The sequence below is a fragment of the Panulirus ornatus genome, chromosome 68 (assembly GCF_036320965.1).
Source record: "Panulirus ornatus isolate Po-2019 chromosome 68, ASM3632096v1, whole genome shotgun sequence".
Lineage (NCBI taxonomy): Eukaryota > Metazoa > Arthropoda > Malacostraca > Decapoda > Palinuridae > Panulirus > Panulirus ornatus.
In genome coordinates, this window is record NC_092291.1 from 928,807 (window position 1) to 948,253 (window position 19,447).

General features: G+C 41.5%; 1 protein-coding gene across 2 annotated transcripts in view; it reads left to right on the top strand.

Annotated features, from left to right (window-relative positions):
• Window positions 1-303: 303 nt before the first annotated feature.
• Window positions 304-19,447, top strand: part of LOC139747246 (translation factor GUF1, mitochondrial-like) — a 324,019-nt gene continuing 304,875 nt past the window's right edge. Inside the window, exon 1 of one of the 2 annotated variants that reach the window (XM_071659309.1) lies at window positions 304-481. In XM_071659309.1, the coding sequence (XP_071515410.1) occupies window positions 438-481 (44 nt within the window). In that variant the 5' untranslated portion in view covers window positions 304-437. Of the gene's footprint in view, window positions 482-649; window positions 835-19,447 lie in introns of those variants that run through there. The other variant, XM_071659310.1, reaches the window with a different exon arrangement.

A 19,447-nucleotide genomic window follows, 5' to 3' on the forward strand; every position in this document is an offset into this window, starting at 1 on the left:
CGCCCCTGGTGCTTGTGTTCCTCATGATGATGTGTCACAGTAACTCTGCCTCACAAGTGCGCCCCTGGTGTTTGTGTTCCTCATGATGATGTGTCACAGTAACTCTGCCTCACAAGTGCGCCCCTGGTGCTTGTGTTCCTCATGATGATGTGTCACAGTAACTCTGCCTCACAAGTGCGCCCCTGGTGTTTGTGTTCCTCATGATGATGTGTCACAGTAACTCTGCCTCACAAGTGCGCCCCTGGTGCTTGTGTTCCTCATGATGATGTGTCACAGTAACTCTGCCTCACAAGTGCGCCCCTGGTGCTTGTGTTCCTCATGATGATGTGTCACAGTAACTCTGCCTCACAAGTGCGCCCCTGCTCCAGCGTAAGGTCAACAACAACATTGGTGTCACAGGTGTGCCACTGTTGGCACGACAGGTGACCGTCGTCATCATGATGATGACCTCCACGAGGGTCATCACCAGCAGAGGTGTGAGGTATGGTGGTGGTGATGACGTCATACTTAACGTCACATGGGACAACAAGAAACAAATACTATACACACACACACACACACGCACACAGAGCAAGCGAACACAATATATACAGACATACACACACACACACACACACACACACACACACACACACACATATAAATATATATATATATATATTTAAGCAGGCATCAATAATGAAACTGGAGAGAAGACCAACGAGATAAAGAGATTGTTATTTTGCCGACATATATTAAGACCCGTAGGACAGTTAGGTTTCCACCAATATTGTTACAAGTGTTGACTTGCTCAAGTGTTTTAGCTTTCTAAATAATACAGAGGAGTGTGGCAAGGTAGGCAACACATGCACAACCTCATTCCTTACCAAGTGATTCATTGTCTCGCAGTCTGAATTAATTTAATCTCGCAGTCTGAATTTTCGTTAGAATTATGCAAAGTTGTTATTAGTAGACACAAAATATTGTCATCTCTAATTGTGTCATGAAACTTTCCGTTATAAGAATGATGGTCCACATAATTTGGGCAGGGATTTGAAATATTGAAATTAAAATGTGTTACATATGTTAGAAACATACCCCAGGCCAAACTTAATGTTAAAATACTTTAACTTTAGTAAACCAAACGAATCATAAGTAATCCAAACCAATCAAACCAAACCAAAGTAAACCAAATTAACTATAATGAACTATAGAAGTAACATAGTGTGAGGACATTAGAAAAGTGACTATCCCGGACATAGCTGACAGCAGTCAACCACATGGCTTTTGCTTAAATTTTAGAGATTTTTTGTTCATACATTGATGTGGAAATAGTTAAAGTAATTTGGAATGGTAAAATATCAAGAAACAAGTATAACTAATGGTTGTCTAAGCTCCCAGCAGTTTAACAAAAATTGATGAAACAGAAAATACATGTTCGAAATATGCTCTTGTAAGAAAGCCCACAAAGATTTTTTGTTGCATTCGCATAAGCAAATTTTGCTCCAAAACTTAGGTGTTATGGTGTAGCACATGTATCAAAAGTTCTACTCTTGCAAAGTTGTGCATTTTGCATTGTTCTCCCTTAATGAGAACGGAGAAGATAACAAAAGTCATGTCATTATTCCTAAAGCCATGGATTTACATGTTAGAGAACAGGATCTGTGTCAGTCAATGGTATTACAGGATCTGTGTCAGTCAGTGGTATTACAGGATCTGTGTCAGTCAGTGGTATTACAGGATCTGTGTCAGTCAGTGGTGTTACAGGATCTGTGTCAGTCAGTGGTATTACAGGATATATGTCAGTCAGTGGTATTACAGGATCTGTGTCAGTCAGTGGTATTACAGGATCTGTGTCAGTCAGTGGTATTACAGTATCTGTGTCAGTCAGTGGTGTTACAGGATCTGTGTCAGTCAGTGGTATTACAGGATCTGTGTCAGTCAGTGGTATTACAGGATATATGTCAGTCAGTGGTATTACAGGATCTGTGTCAGTCAGTGGTATTACAGGATCTGTGTCAGTCAGTGGTATTACAGGATATATGTCAGTCAGTGGTATTACAGGATCTGTGTCAGTCAGTGGTATTACAGGATCTGTGTCAGTCAGTGGTATTACAGGATATATGTCAGTCAGCAGAATACCATTCATTTCCTATTGTTTCTCTCAAATATTAGGCTCTTAGTTGTACTGTATGATCATGTTGTTTGAAATACATGATGAATTAATTGCTGTATTTATAATTATTATCAAAAAGCCTATTTTATAAAGTGTCATATTCATCTAAATAACATTAAATACGTGTATAGATCCTTCAACTCTTTGACAGCCTGTCATCACATCTATCCATGAATTTACAAATTTTTTTCCTTATTACTTGTAGTAGATGCCGTAAGCCACAAAGTATGAAAATCTTGCTTTGTGGCCAAGCAAATAATGGATTTTATATAATAATTCAACCGCACACATACTTCTCACTGCACATATGTAAACAGGCTTCATATTTTTTATATATTGGTATTAGATATTTCCACATTTTCCCAGTCCTTCATAACCCTATTACTATTGAGTTATGTGACATTGAAAGATGAAAATATACCCTATTTTGGAGGATGTAACTCTGGAACCATTTCTTGAACTTTTTCATTTTCAGCAGTTGACCAACTCCTCCAACGTTGTGCTGAGATTCTTAATAATATACCAGTCTGGTGATTCATATGAAAATCTCTACCAGCTGATCACAGAACTTTTTGAGGGATACCTTACACTTTGTCCTTCACTAAAAGTTTGTCCCTTAATATTAGCTAATACACCAGCCTCATGTGACAGTTTATCCTGAAATATTTACTAATACTTATGTAAATTGGGGAGTGGGGGAGGAATGGGTGTATTTAGGGAAGCTGTGATGGATTGCGCAAAAGATGCTTGTGGCATGAGAAGAGTGGCAGGTGGGTTGATTAGAAAGGGTTGTGAGTGGTGGGATGAAGAAGTAAGATTATTAGTGAAAGAGAAGAGAGAGGCATTTGGACGATTTTTTTAGGGAAAAAATGCAATTGAGTGGGAGATGTATAAAAGAAAGAGACAGGAGGTCAAGAGAAAGGTGCAAGAGGTGAAAAAGAGGGCAAATGAGAGTTGGGGTGAGAGAGTACCATTAAATTTTAGGGAGAATAAAAAGATGTTCTGGAAGGAGGTAAATAAAGTGCGTAAGACATGGGAGCAAATGGGAACTTCAGTGAAGGGCGCAAATGGGGAGGTGATAACAAGTAGTGGTGATGTGAGAAGGAGATGGAGTGAGTATTTTGAAGGTTTGTTGAATGTGTTCGATGATACAGTGGGAGATATAGGGTGTTTTGGTCGAGGTGGTGTTAGGGAAAATGATTTGGTAAACAGAGAAGAGGTAGTAAAAGCTTTGCGGAAGATGAAAGATGGCAAGGCAGCAGGTTTGGATGGTATTGCAGTGGAATTTATTAAAAAAGGGGGGTGACTGTATTATTGACTGGTTGGTAAGGTTATTTAATGTATGTATGACTCATGGTGAGGTGCCTGAGGATTGGCGGAATGCGTGCATAGGGCCATTGAACAAAGGCAAAGGCGATAAGAGTGAGTGCTCAAATTACAGAGGTATAAGTTTGTTGAGTATTCCTGGTAAATTATATGGGAGGGTATTGATTGAGAGTTTGAAGGCATGTACAGAGCATCAGATTGGGGAAGAGCAGTGTGGTTTCAGAAGTGGTAGAGGATGTGTGGATCAGGTGTTTGCTTTGAAGAATGTATGTGAGAAATACTTAGAAAAGCAAATGGATTTGTATGTAGCATTTATGGATCTGGAGAAGGCATATGATAGAGTTGATAGAGATGCTCTGTGGAAGGTATTAAGAATATATGGTGTGGGAGGCAAGTTGTCAGAAGCAGTGAAAAGTTTTTATCGAGGATGTAAGGCATGTGTTCGTGTAGGAAGAGAGGAAAGTGATTGGTTCTCAGTGAATGTAGGTTTGCGGCAGGGGTGTGTGATGTCTCCATGGTTGTTTAATTTGTTTATGGATGGGGTTGTTAGGGAGGTGAATGCAAGAGTTTTGGAAAGAGGGGCAAGTATGAAGTCTGTTGGGATGAGAGAGCTTGGGAAGTGAGTCAGTTGTTGTTCGCTGATGATACAGCGCTGGTGGCTGATTCATGTGAGAAACTGCAGAAGCTGGTGACTGAGTTTGGTAAAGTGTGTGAAAGAAGAAAGTTAAGAGTAAATGTGAATAAGAGCAAGGTAATTAGGTACAGTAGGGTTGAGGGTCAAGTCAATTGGGAGGTAAGTTTGAATGGAGAAAAACTGGAGGAAGTAAAGTGTTTTAGATATCTGGGAGTGGATCTGGCAGCGGATGGAGCCATGGAAGCGGAAGTGGATCATAGGGTGGGGGAGGGGGCGAAAATCCTGGGAGCCTTGAAGAATGTGTGGAAGTCGAGAACATTATCTCGGAAAGCAAAAATGGGTATGTTTGAAGGAATAGTGGTTCCAACAATGTTGTATGGTTGCGAGGCGTGGGCTATGGATAGAGTTGTGCGCAGGAGGATGGATGTGCTGGAAATGAGATGTTTGAGGACAATGTGTGGTGTGAGGTGGTTTGATCAAGTAAGTAACGTAAGGGTAAGAGGGATGTGTGGAAATAAAAAGAGCGTGGTTGAGAGAGCAGAAGAGGGTGTTTTGAAATGGTTTGGGCACATGGAGAGAATGAGTGAGGAAAGATTGACCAAGAGGATATATGTGTCGGAGGTGGAGGGAACGAGGAGAAGTGGGAGACCAAATTGGAGGTGGAAAGATGGAGTGAAAAAGATTTTGTGTGATCGGGGCCTGAACATGCAGGAGGGTGAAAGGAGGGCAAGGAATAGAGTGAATTGGATCGATGTGGTATACCAGGGTTGACATGCTGTCAGTGGATTGAATCAGGGCATGTGAAGCGTCTGGGGTAAACGATGGAAAGCTGTGTAGGTATGTATATTTGCGTGTGTGGACGTATGTATATACATGTGTATGGGGGTGGGTTGGGCCATTTCTTTCATCTGTTTCCTTGCGCTACCTCGCAAACGCGGGAGACAGCGACAAAGCAAAAAAAAAAAAAAATTGAACCAAACCTTACCAAACCCGAGCAAAGAAAACCTAACCTTACTAAACTTAATAAAGCATAACCAAACAAATCCAAGTCAAGCCTAATCAAACCAGATCAAATGACATAACTAAACCTAACCTAACTAAAGCTAACTTAAGTCAAGGGATAAACATAAACTTTCAGTAGGTGTCCAAAGTGTTGATAAGGGCCAGAGTGTCAGAAGGGGCTGAAGTGTTGGTAGAGCCTCTTGTTGGCCATCCCTTTTGTAGATCTGTAAATCATGCACCACATGGCAAACATTTTTCTGTGATGATATGGAGAAGTATAACAAGAGACAAAGAAGGCTGACTTCAGTCCACTTTAATCAAAATTACTGTACTTCCATATACTGTATATGTGGCTCCTTATGTCACTTGTTTATCAGACATGAATGTCTGTGTGTTGTGAATTATTTTGATTTACACTTACATAAGTTTTAGACACGATGGTTGGAATTACCAAATTTTGACCTTGGTAATTTTTGACAAGTTTTCCTTTGTTGAAATAAAAAATATGCTCAGTTCAAGGATATTCCATTCAGAACCAGTTCCTGGTGAGGCACATGCTCAGATTAAACTTGGAGTCTAACAAGTACCACCGTGCTGTACAAATTGTACCTCTCTAATCTGGTGCTCTGTGATCCATCAACTCCTGTGGTCTGGCACATTTAGATTCTTCTGCCATTAGATAGTGGATCTGTCAAATGGGTGATGTCTGTTGCCATTAGTACTGTACAGGAATGGGGTTGTGGTTGGTTGAATCCATCTAGGGTATGTTGTGTGAGCTCAGTGTATGGTGTGGTGATAGAATGTTCGAGTCTGAAGCCATGCTTTTTGAGTGAGAATGGGATGTTTTGTTGTATTCTGTTTGGTGTCAGTTTTTCACGGAGTCCTAATTGGATACTGAGAACAGAAGTGAAATAGAGCAGTAGAAGGATGGGGATTTGGGAGGTTTGAGAGTTTTAGGATTGGCATTATTTTGGCAAGTTTCCAGTTGTTAGGGATTTTGTTGTGTAATTGAAGATATTTGTAAGTGTTTAGATTACAAATGGGTCATGGTGTTTTATGTGAAAGTTTGATTTGTTGTCAGGACCTGTTACAGGAGAGTTCTTCAAGGCTTTAATTGCATTGCTTGTATCATTGGGAGTAAAGGGTAGATTGGTAGTTATTTCTTGATGGATTTTGTATTAGTTTTGTCATGACTTTTCTATTTAGGGATGTGGTTGGTTTGTGGCTGATTTTTGAGTAGTGTCTCATGAGTATGCTTGTGCATTCTGTAAGGGAAGGGATACCATTGGAATGGGTCAGGAGTGGTTCATGAGTGGGGCTGGACTGGTGTGATAAGAGTGGATTTTCTTTTAAAGTGTGCCATTGTTGGTTGCTCTGGGTTTTATTATTCACTGTGTTTAGAAAGGAGTGCTGTTTTCAGTTTGTCTCTCAGTGATTAAGAGAGTGATTTTATTGTGTAGAGTTTGGATATTTTCTCCGATCTCTGTTAATGTTGCGTGTTTGTATCTGAGCTGGTTTCTTTGCTCTATGAGGTGTGTAACTTTTGTGGAGAAACTTGGTATTATATCTTTTTGTGGTATATGTTTTTTGCTGGCATTGGAAAGATTTACCAGACTTTGCCTGCAAGAGGTTACACTGCAAATGAAATTTCACCTTTAGCAAGTCTCTGTCTTCAGGAACACAGATGCATCAAAGAACCTCTCACTCCTAAGGAGTTTATGCTTCCCCTGCTATTGGAAGTAGTGCAATCCTCAGCTTCAAGAGAATTTTTAGAAAGGCCCTGGGTAATGCCAGGATTCTCATAGGAATCAATCTTGTGGTAATTATAAATAAGTGAATATGAATTGGGCATGCAGCACCCACTCAGTAACTCCTAAAACCCTCACCCTCCGTGCAAATACCCAATGAATGACAGCAGAAAATGCTCAGTTTCACTTTTCATGAACAAACCCTGCTACTCCACAGAACCCTAGTGACTCAGTGCTAGTGGCATCAGAGACAAACACTCTAAAATACTCATCCAGCCTAAAGAACACACCATCAACATGACTCATCCAAGAAACCAGATTCACATCTAAATCCTTCAGGCAAGTTGTTTACATACATCAAGAAGAGTGATAGTCCCAGAACAGAGCCCTGTGGCATTCCACCTGTAACTTTTTCTTCGTTTCCTTCCACTTAGATAATCTATCCATTGATAGTTTCCGTATGATTCTCGTCTGGTGACTCTTAATCAGCTTCCCATGTGATATAGTGTCAAGTGCTTTCTGGCAGTCCACATACAAACAGTCCTCTCAGCTTTCCTTGCACCTTAGAGAGACCTCACTCTCTTGTAGAAATCTAACAGGTTTGTAATACATGACCTTTCCCTAAAACTTTACTGTCCCTTTCTTCAGTAATTTATCATCTAGAAAATGCTTCTTGATTACATTTTCCAGAACCTAACAGACTACACTTGTCAGTGAGACCAGTCTGTAGTTTATTGCCTGTTCCTGGTTTTGTTTTTGGTAGTTACGATGTTTGCCCCTTTTCTACTCCCATGGCATTCTACATTTTTCCAGCAGCATCTTCAACAGTATTTTAAGAGTTTTTTCGTGTGTATCTGCACACATCCTTAGCACATATGTTGAAATTTCATCAGGACCATGAGTCTTGTGTAGGTCAAGACTGTTTAGTATTTTATTAATGTCTATTCTAGATACATCAGATGTTTTCTAAAACCTCCTTTCCACTCCAGCCCACTGTTGATAAGGCTGTAGTATCTTCCAGAGTGAAGATACTTTTGAACTTGTTATTAATTTCTCCTATCTTTACATCGTCCTTTACTATTACTGCATCAGAATCCCTTAGCCTGATTAGCTGCTCTTAATTGACAGTTCTTCCTGATGAATTTATGGAAAAGTGTTGAATTTTACCTGCCTTGTTCACAAAATTCTCTTCAAAGTTTCTTTGTTCCTCCTCTCATATCCTGCCATACTTGTTACTGGCTTTCTTATACCTTGGAAAAGCTAGCTAACTAGAATGTCACCTATAGCTTCCCCACTGCACATTTTCAAGCTCCTTTTGTATTTTACCTCTTTTATTCACTTATTTTGCCATTTTTCTTAACATTCCCTCCATATTTGAGGCCAGAGGCACTTGTATTTCTTCTCCTCCAATGTAAATTTCACAGAACACTTTATCATAGTTTTCTGGTTCTTGGCTACTAAATTCCATTTCCCAGTCTTTTTTATCATAGAAATTGTTGAGGTTTGTATAGTTTTCACAATCATATCTACTCTTTAGGTCCTGTCTCACCTTAGTTCTTTTAACTTCCTCATTTACCACATACTCAAACTTGAACATTAAAAATCACTGTACGTGATATTCTCAATATCTGTGAATGTATGAGTGAAGAAAATGTAAAGATTGTGTATCAGTCTCTTTAATTCTAGTGTGTTCACTGACAATTAAGTAAAGGTAATTTTTCTTTAAAAACTTGCCTCCATGTTTACCTGTCCTGCTGAGAATCTAAAGTATTCCAGTTTGTTTCTTTATAATTGAAATCCCCCATTATCAGTATTTTACTGTCTCTGAGAAATCTGTATTTTGCTTATTCATGTACCATCCTGATATGGTCTTCATTGTTATTTATTTATTTATTTATTTTGCTTTGTCGCTGTCTCCCATGTTAGCAAGGTGGGGGAAGGAAACAAACGAAAGAATGGCCCAACCCACTCACATACACATGTACATACATACACGTCCACAGACGCAGATATACATACATGTGCATCTCAATGTATACATATATATACACACACAGACATATACATATATACACACATACATAATTCATACTATCTGCCTTTATTCATTCCCATCGCCACCCCGCCACACATGGGATAACAAACCCCTCCCCCTCATGTGAACGAGATAGGGCTAGGAAAAGACAACAAAGGCCACATTCGTTCACACTCAGTCTCTAGCTGTCATGTAATAATGTACTGAAACCACAGCTCCCTTTCCACATCTAGGCCCCACAGAACTTTCCATGGTTTACCACAGACGCTTCACATGCCCTGGTTCAATCCATTGACAGCACGCTGACCTGTATACCACATTGTTCCAGTTCACTCTATTCCTTGCACTCCTTTCACCATCCTGCATGTTCAGGCCCCGATCACTCAAAATCTTTTTCACTCCATCTTTCCACCTCCAATTTGGTCTCCCACTTCTCCTTGTTCCCTCCACCTCTGACACATATATTCTCTTGGTCAATCTTTCCTCACTCATTCTCTCCATGTGACCAAACCATTTCAAAACACCCTCTTCTGCTCTCTCAACCACACTCTTTTTGTTACCACACATCTCTCTTACCCTTTCATTACTTACACAATCAAACCACCTCACACCACATATTGACCTCAAACATCTCATTTCCAGCACATCCACCCTCCTCCACACAACTCTATCCATAGCCCATGCCTCGCAACCATATAACATTGTTGGAACCATTATTCCTTCAAACATACCCATTTTTTGCTTTCCGAGATAACGTTCTCGACTTCCGCACATTGTTCAAAACTCCCAGAACTTTCGCCCCCTCCCCCACCCTATGATTCACTTCCACTTCCATGGTTCCACCCGCTGCCAAATCCACTCCCATATATTTAAAACACTTCACTTCCTCCTGTTTTTCTCCATTCAAACTTACCTCCCAGTTGACTTGTCCTTCAACCCTTCTTTACCTAATAACCTTGCTCTTATTCACATTTACTCTAAGCTTTCTTCCTTCACACACTTTACCAAACTCAGTCACCAGCTCTGCAGTTTCTCACATGAATCAACCACCAGCGCTGCATCATCAGCGAACAACAATTGACTCACTTCCCAAGCTCTTTCATCCACAACAGACTGCATACTTGCCCCTCTTTCCAAAACTCTTGCATTCACCTCCCTAACAACCCCATCCATAAACAAATTAAACAACCATGGAGACATCACACACCCCTGCCGCAAACCTACATTCACTGAAAACCAATCACTTTCCTCTCTTCCCACATGTACACATGCCTTACATCCTCAATAAAAACTTTTCACTGGTTCTAACAACTTGCCTCCCACACCATATATTCTTAATACCTTCCACAGAGCATCTCTATCAACTCTATCATATTCCTTCTCCAGATCCATAAATGCAACATACAAATCCATTTGCTTTTCTAAGTATTTCTCATACATTCTTCAAAACAAACACCTGATCCACACATCCTCTACCACTTCTGAAACCACACTGCTCTTCCCCAATCTGATGCCTGTACATGCCTTCACCCTCTCAATCAATACCCTCCCATATAATTTCCTAGGAATACTCAACAAACTTATACCTCTGTAATTTGAGCAGTCACTTTTATTCCCTTTGCCTTTGTACAATGGCACTATGCAAGCATTCCGCCAATCCTCAGCCACCTCACCATGAGTTTAAACATACATTAAATAACCTTACCAACCAGTCAACAATACTGTCACCCCTTTTTTAATAAATTCTACTGCAATACCATCCAAACTCGCTGCCTTGCCGGCTTTCATCTTCCGCAAAGCTTTTACTACCTCTTTTCTGTTTACCAAATTTTCCCTAACCCTCTCACTTTGCACACCACTTCGACTAAAACACCCTATATCTGCCACTCTATCATCAAACACATTCAACAGACCTTTAGAATACTCACTCCATCTCCTTCTCACATCACCACTACTTGTTATCACCTCCCATTAGCCCCCTTCACTGAAGTTCCCATTTGTTCCTTTGTCATACGCACTTTATTTACCTCCTTCCAAAAGATCTTTTTATTTTCCCTAAAATTTAATGATACTCTCTCACCCCAACTCTCATTTGCCCTTGTCTTCACCTCTTGCTCCTTTCTCTTGATCTCCTGCCTCTTTCTTTTATACATCTCTTAGTCATTTGCATTATATCCCTGCAAAAATTGTCCAAATGCCTCTCTCTTCTCTTTCACTAATAATCTTACTTCTTCATCCCACCACTCTACCCTTTCTAATCTGCCTACCTCCCACGCTTCTCATACCACAATTATCTTTTGCACAAGCTATCACTGCTTCCCTAAATACATCCCATTCCTCCCCCACTACCCTTACGTCCTTTGTTCTCACCTTTTTCCATTCTGTACTCAGTCTCTCCTGGTACTTCCTCGCACAAGTCTCCTTCCCAAGCTCACTTACTCTCACCACTCTTTTCACCCCAACATTCTCTTTTCTGAAAACCTCTACAAGTCTTCACCTTCGCCTCCAAAAGATAATGATCAGACATCCCTCCAGTTGCACCTCTCAGCACATTAACATCCAAAAGTCTGTCTTTCGCACGCCTATCAATTAACATGTAATCCAATAACACTTTCTGGCCATCTGTCCTACTTACATACGTATGCTTATGTATATCTCTCTTTTTAAACCAGGTATTCCCAATCACCAGTCCTTTTTCAGCATGTAAATCTACAAGCTCTTCACCATTTCCATTTACAACACTGAACACCCCCCATGTATACCAATTATTCCCTCAACTGCCACATTACTCACCTTCGGATTCAAATCACCCATCACTATAACCCGGTCTTGTGCATCGAAACAACTAACACACTCATTCAGCTGCTCCCAAAACACTTGCCTCTCATGATCTTTCTTCTCATTCCCAGGCGCCTGTGCACCAATGATCACCCATCTCTCTCCATCAACTTTCAGTTTTACCCATATCAATCTAGCATTTACTTTCTTACACTCTATCACATACTCCCACAACTCCTGTTTCAGGAGTAGTGCTACTCCTTCCCTTGCTCTTGTCCTCTCACTAACCCCTGACTTTACTCCCAAGATATTCCCAAACCACTCTTCCCCTTTAACTTTGAGCTTCGTTTCACTCAGAGCCAAAACATCCAGGTTCCTTTCCTCAAACATACTACCTATCTCTCCTTTTTTCTCATCTTGGTTCTTGGTTACTTCCACAGACATTTAGACACCCCAATCTGAGCCTTCGAGGAGAAAGAGCACTCCCCGCTTGACTCCTTCTTCTGTTTCCCCTTTTAGAAAGTCAAAATACAAGGAGGGGAGGGTTTCTAGCCCCCCGCTCCCATCCCCTTTAGTCGCCTTCTACAACACGTGAGGAATGCGTGGGAAGTGTTCTTTCTCCCCTATCCCCAGGGATATTTTTTTTCTTTTTTTTTTTTTGCTTTGTCGCTGTCTCCTGCATTTGCAAGGTAGCGCAAGGAAACAGACGAAGAAATGGCCCAACCCACCCCCATACACATGTATATACATACGTCCACACACGCAAAATATACATACCTACACAGCTTTCCATGGTTTACCCCAGATGCTTCACATGCCCTGATTCAACCCACTGACAGCATGTCAACCCCGGTATACCACATCGATCCAATTCACTCTATTCCTTGCCCTCCTTTCACCCTCCTGCATGTTCAGGCCCCGATCACACAAAATCTTTTTCACTCCATCTTTCCACCTCCAATTTGGTCTCCCACTTCTCCTCGTTCCCTCCACCTCCGACACATATATCCTCTTGGTCAACCTTTCCTCACTCATTCTTTCCATGTGCCCAAACCATTTCAAAACACCCTCTTCTGCTCTCTTAACCACGCTCTTTTTATTTCCACACATCTCTCTTACCCTTACGTTACTTACTCGATCAAACCACCTCACACCACACATTGTCCTCAAACATCTCATTTCCAGCACATCCATCCTCCTGCGCACAACTCTATCCATAGCCCACGCCTCGCAACCATACAACATTGTTGGAACCACTATTCCTTCAAACATACCCATTTTTGCTTTCCGAGATAATCTTCTCGACTTCCACACATTCTTCAAGGCTCCCAGAGTTTTCGCCCCCTCCCCCACCCATGATCCACTTCCGCTTCCATGGTTCCATCCGCTGCCAGATCCACTTCCAGATATCTAAAACACTTTACTTCCTCCCGTTTTTCTCCATTCAAACTTACCTCCCAATTGACTTGACCCTCAACCCTACTGTACCTAATAACCTTGCTCTTATTCACATTTACTCTTAACTTTCTTCTTTCACACACTTTACCAAACTCAGTCACCAGCTTCTGCAGTTTCTCACGTGAATCAGCCACCAGTGCTGTATCATCAGCGAACAACAACTGACTCACTTCCCAAGCTCTCTCATCCCCAACAGACTTCATACTTGCCCCTCTTTCCAAAACTCTTGCGTTCACCTCCCTAACAACCCCATCCATAAACAAATTAAACAACCATGGAGACATCACACACCCCTGCTGCAAACCTACATTCACTGAGAACCAATCACTTTCCTCTCTTCCTACACGTACACATTTTTTTTAACTTTCTAAAATGGGAAACAGAAGGAAACAGGGATATATATATATATATATATATATATATATATATATATATATATATTGGAAAGGATCACAATTTTGTGCGTGATCAATATATTCCTATGAGTCCACGGGGAAAATGAAACACGAAAAGTTCCGAAGTGCACTTTCGTGTAATAATCACATCATCAGGGGAGACATAAGAGAGAAATATAACAGTCAGTTGATATACATCGAAGAGACGAAGCTAGGACGCCATTTGGTAAGAGTTAGGGAAAATGATTTGGTAAACAGAGAAGAGGTAGTAAAAGCTTTGCGGAAGATGAAAGCCGGCAAGGCAGCAGGTTTGGATGGTACTGCAGTGGAATTTATTACAAAAGGGGATGACTGTATTGTTGACTGGTTGGTAAGGTTATTTAATGTATATATGATTCATAGTGAGGTGCCTGAGGATTGGCGGAATGCTTGCATAGTGCCATTGTACAAAGGCAAAGGGGATAAGAGTGAGTGCTCAAATTACAGAGGTATAAGTTTGTTGAGTATTCCTGGTAAAGTATATGGGAGGGTATTGATTGAGAGGGAAAAGGCATGTACAGAGCATCAGATTGGGGAAGAGCAGTGTGGTTTCAGAAGTGGTAGAGGATGTGTGGATCAGGTGTTTGCTTTGATGAATGTATGTGTGAAATACATAGAAAAGCAAATGGATTTGTATGTAGCATTTATGGAACTGGAGAAGGCATATAATAGAGTTGACAGAGATGGTCTGTGGAAGGTATTAAGAATATATGGTGTGGGAGGCAAGTTGTTAGAAGCAGTGAAAAGTTTTCATCGAGGATGTAAGGCATGTGTACGTGTAGGAAGAGAGGAAAGTGATTGGTTCTCAGTGAATGTAGGTTTGCGGCAGGGGTGTGTGATGTCTCCATGGTTGTTTAATTTGTTTATGGATGGGGTTGTTAGGGAGGTGAATGCAAGAGTTTTAGAAAGGGGGGTAAGTCTGCAGTCTGTTGTGGATGAGAAAGCTTGGGAAGTGAGTCAGTTGTTGTTCGCTGGTGATACAGCACTGGTGGCTGATTCATGTGAGAAACTGCAGAAGCTGGTGACTGAGTTTGGTAAAGTGTGTGAAAGAAGGAAGTTGAGAGTAAATTTGAATTAGAGCAAGGTTATTAGGTACAGTAGGGTTGAGGGTCAAGTCAATTAGGAGGTAAGTTTGAATAGAGAAAAACTGGAGGAAGTAAAGTGTTTTAGATATCTGGGAGTGGATCTGGCAGCGAATGGAAGCATGGAAGTGGAAGTGAATCATAGGGTGGGGGAGGCGACGAAAATTCTGGGAGCCTTGAAGAATGTGTGGAAGTCGAGAACATTTTCTCGGAAAGCAAAAATGGTTATGTTTGAAGGAATGGTGGTTCCAACAATGTTATATTGTTACGAGGCATAGGCTATGGATAGAGTTGTGCGCAGGAGGGTGGATGTGCTGGAAATGAGATGTTTGAGGACAATATGTGGTGTGAGGTAGTTTGATCGAGTAAGTAATGTAAGGGTGAGAGAGATGTGTGGAAATAAAAAGAGTGTGGTTGAGAGAGCAGAAGAGGGTGTTTTGAAATGGTTTGGTCACATGGAGAGAATGAGTGAGGAAAGATTGACCAAGAGGATATATGTGTCGGAGGTGGAGGAAACGAGGAGAAGTGGAAGACCAAATTGGAGGTGGAAAGATGGAGTGAAAAAGATTTTGAGTGATCGGGCCCTAAACATGCAGGAGGATGAAAGGCGTGCTAGGAATAGAGTGAATTGGAACGATGTGGTATACCGGGGTCGAGGTGCTGTCAGTGGATTGAACCAGGGCATGTGAAGCGTCTGGGGTAAACCATGGAAAGTTCCGTGGGGCCTGGATGTGAAAAGGGAGCTGTGGTTTCAGTGCATTATTACATGACAGCTAGAGACTGAGTGTGAACGAATGGGGCCTTTGTTGTATTTGCCTAGCGCTACCTCGCACACATGAGGGGGGAGGGGGTTGTTATTCCATGTGTGGCGAGGTGGCGATGGAAGTAAATAAAGGCAGACAGTATGAATTATGTTCATGTGTATATATGTATATGTCTGTGTGTGTATATATATGTGTACATTGAGATGTATAGGTATGTATATTTGCGTGTGTGGACGTGTATATATATACATGTGTATGTGGGTGGGTTGGGCCATTCTTTCATCTGTTTCCTTGTGCTACCTCGCTAACGTGGGAGACGGGGACAAAGGAAAATAAATAAATAAATAGATGTATGTATGGTGTGGGAGGCAAGTTGTTAGAAGCAATGAAATGTTTTTGTCGAGGATGTAAGGCATGTGTATGAGTAGGAAGAGAGAAAAGTGATTGGCTCTCAGTGAATATCAGTTTGCAGGATAGGGGAGAAAGAATACTTCCCATGCATTCCTCATGTGTTGTAGAAAGTGACTACAGGGGATGGGAGCGGGAGGGTAGAAGCCCTCCCTCCTTGTATTTTAACTTTCTAGAAGGGGAAAGAGAAGAAGGCGTCTCACGGGGAATGCTCATCCCCCTTGAAGGCTCAAATTGGTGTGTGTGAATATGTGTGGATGTAACCAAGATGAGAAAAAAGGAGAGATAGGTAGTATGTTTGAGGAAAGGAACCCGGATATTTTGGTTCTGAATGAAACGAAGCTCAAGGGTAAAGGGGAAGAGTGGTTTGTGAATGTCTTGTGAGTAAAGTCAGGGGTTGGTGAGAGGACAAGATCAAGGGAAGCAGTAGCACTACTCCTGAAACAGGAGTTGTGGAAGTATATGATAGAGTGTAAGAAAATAAACTCTAGATTGATATGGGTAAAACTGAAAGTGGTGCATATGCAACTGGGCATGAGAAGAAAGATCATGAGAGGCAAGTGTTTTGGGAGCAGCTGAGTGAGTGTGTTAGTAGTTCTGATGCTCGAGACTGGGTTATAGTGATGGGTGATTTGAGTGCAAAGGTGAGTAGAGGGAATAATACGTGTACATGGGGTGTTCAGTGTTGTAAATGGAAATGGTGAAGAGCTTGTTGATTTATGTGCTGAAAAAGGACTGGTGATTGGGAATACCTGGTTTAAAAAGAGAGATATACATAAGTATACATATGTAAGTAGGAGAGATGGCCAGAGAGCGTTATTGGATTACGTGCTAATTGATTGGCACGCAAAAGAGAGACTTTTGGATGTTAATGTGCTAAGAGGTGCAACGGAGGGATGTCTGATCATTATCTTGTGGAGGCGAGAGTGTAGATTTGTAGAGGTTTTCATTAAAGAAGAGAGAATGTTGGGGTGAAAAGAGTGGTGAGAGTAAGTGAGCTTGGGAAGGAGACTTGTGTGAGGAAGTACCAGGAGAAACTGAGTACAGAATGGAAAAAGGTGAGACCAAAGGACATACAGGAAGTGGAGGAGGAATGGGATGTATTTAGGGAAGCAGTGATGGCTTGCGCGAAAGATGCTTGTGGCATGAGAAGCGTGGGAGGTGGACAGACTAGAAAGGGTAGTGAGTGGTGGCATGAAGAAGTAAGATTATTAGTGAAAAAGAAGAGAGAGGCATTTGGACAATTTTTACAGGGAAATAATGCAAATAAGTGGGAGATGTATATAAGAAATAGGACGGAGGTCAAGAGAAAGGTGCAAGAGGTGAAGAGGGGAAATGAGAGTTGGGGTGAGAGAGTATCAGTAAATTTTAGGGAGAATAAAAAGATGTTTTGGAAGGAGGTAAATAAAGTGCATAAGACAAGGGAACAAATGGGAACTTCAGTGAAGGGGGCTAATGGGAAGGTGATAACAAGTAGTGGTGATGTGAGAAGGAGATGGAGTGAGTATTTTGAAGGTTTGTTGAATGTGTTTCATGATAGAGTGGCAGATATAGGGTGTTTTGGTTGAGGTGGTGTGCAAAGTGAGAGGGTTAGGGAAAATGATTTGGTAAACAGAGAAGAGGTAGTAAAAGCTTTGTGGAAGATGAAAGCCGGCAAGGCAGCGGGTTTGGATGGTATTGCAGTGGAATTTATTACAAAGGGGGGTGACTGTATTGTTGACTGGTTGGTAAGATTATTTGATGTATATATAACTCATGGTAAAGTGCCTAAGACTTGGCAGAATGCTTGCATAGTGCCATTGTACAGAGGCAAAGGGGATAAAAGTGAGTGCTCAAGTTGCAGAGGTTTAAGTTCATTGAGTATTCCTGGGAAATTATATGGGAGGTGATTGATTGAGAGGGTGAAGGCATGTACACAGCATCAGATTGGGGAACAGCAGTGGGGTTTCAGAAGTGGTAGAGGATGTGTGAATCAGGTGTTTGCTTTGAAGAATGTATATGAGAAATACTTAGAAAAGCAAATGGATTTGTATGTAGCATTTATGGATCTGGAGAAGGCATATGATAGAGTTGATAGAGATGCTCTGTTGAAGGTATTAAGAATATATGGTGTGGGAGCGAAGTTGTTAGAAGCAGTGAAAAGTTTTTATCGAGGATGTAAGGCATGTGTACGTGTAGAAAGACAGGAAAGTGATTGGTTCTCACAGAATGTTGGTTTGCGGCAGGGGTGCGTGTTGTCTCCATTGTTGTTTAATTTGTTTATGGATGGGGTTGTTAGGGAGGTGAATGGAAGAATTTTGGAAAGAGGGGCAAGTATGCAGTCTGTTGGGGATGAGAGAGCTTGGGAAGTGAGTCAGTTGTTGTTTGCTGCTGATACAGCTCTAGTGGCTGAATCGTGTGAAAAACTGCAGAAGCTGGTGACAGTTTGGTAAAGTGTGTGAAAGAAGAAAGCTGAGAGTAAATGTGAATAAGAGCAAGGTTATTAGGTACAGTAGGATTGAGGAACAATTTAGATGGTAGGTACATGTGAATTGAGAAAAGCTGGAGGAAGTGAAGTGTTTTAGATATCTGGGAGTGAATTTGGTAGCAGATGGAACCATGCAGGCGTGCTTGATGTCTCCATGGTTGTTTAATTTGTTTATGGATGGGGTTGTTAGGGAGGTGAATGCAAGGGTTTTGGAAAGAGGGGGCAAGTATGCAGTCTGTTGTGGATGAGAGCGTGGGAAGTGAGTCAGTTGATCACTGATGATACAGCGCTGGTGGCTGATTCAGGTGAGAAACTGCAGAAGCTGGTGAATGAGTTTGGCAAAGTGTGTGAAAGAAGAAAGTTGAGAGTAAATGTGAACAAGAGCAAGGTTATTAGGTACAGTAGGGTTGAGGGACTAGTCAATTGGAAGGTAAGTTTGAATGGAGAAAAACTGGAGGAAGTGAAGTGATTTAGATATCTGGGAGTGGATTTGGCAGTGGATAGAGCCATCCAAGCAGAAGTGAATCATACGGTGAGTGAGGGGGCGAAAGTTCTGGGAGCGTTGAAGAGTATGTGGAAATCGAGAGTGTTATCTTGGAAACGAAAAATGGGTATGTTTGAAAGAATAGTGGCTCCAACAATCATATATGGTTGCAAGGCATGGGCTATAGATAGAGTTCTGCGGAGGAGGGTGGGTGTGCTGGAAATGAGATGTTTGAGGACAATATGTGGTGTGAGTTGGTTTGATTGAGTAAGTAATGAAAGGATAAGAGAGATGTGTAATAATAATAAGAGTGTGGTTGAGAGAGCAGAAGAGGGTGTTTTGAAATGGTTTGGTCACATGGACAGAATGAGTGAGGAAAGATTAACCAAGAGGATATATGTGTCAGAGGTGGAGGGAATGAGGAGAAGTGAGAGACCAAATTGGAGGTGGAAAGATGGAATGAAAAAGATTTTGAGTGATCGGGTCCTGAACATGCAGGAGGGTGAAAGGCGTTCAAGGAATAGAGTGAATTGGAACGATGTGGTATACTGGGGTCGAGGTGCTGTCAATGGATTGAACCAGGATAAGTGAAGCATCTGGGGTAAACCATGAAAAGTTCTCTGGGGCATGGATGCGGAAAGGGAGCTGTGGTTTCGGTGCATTATACATGAC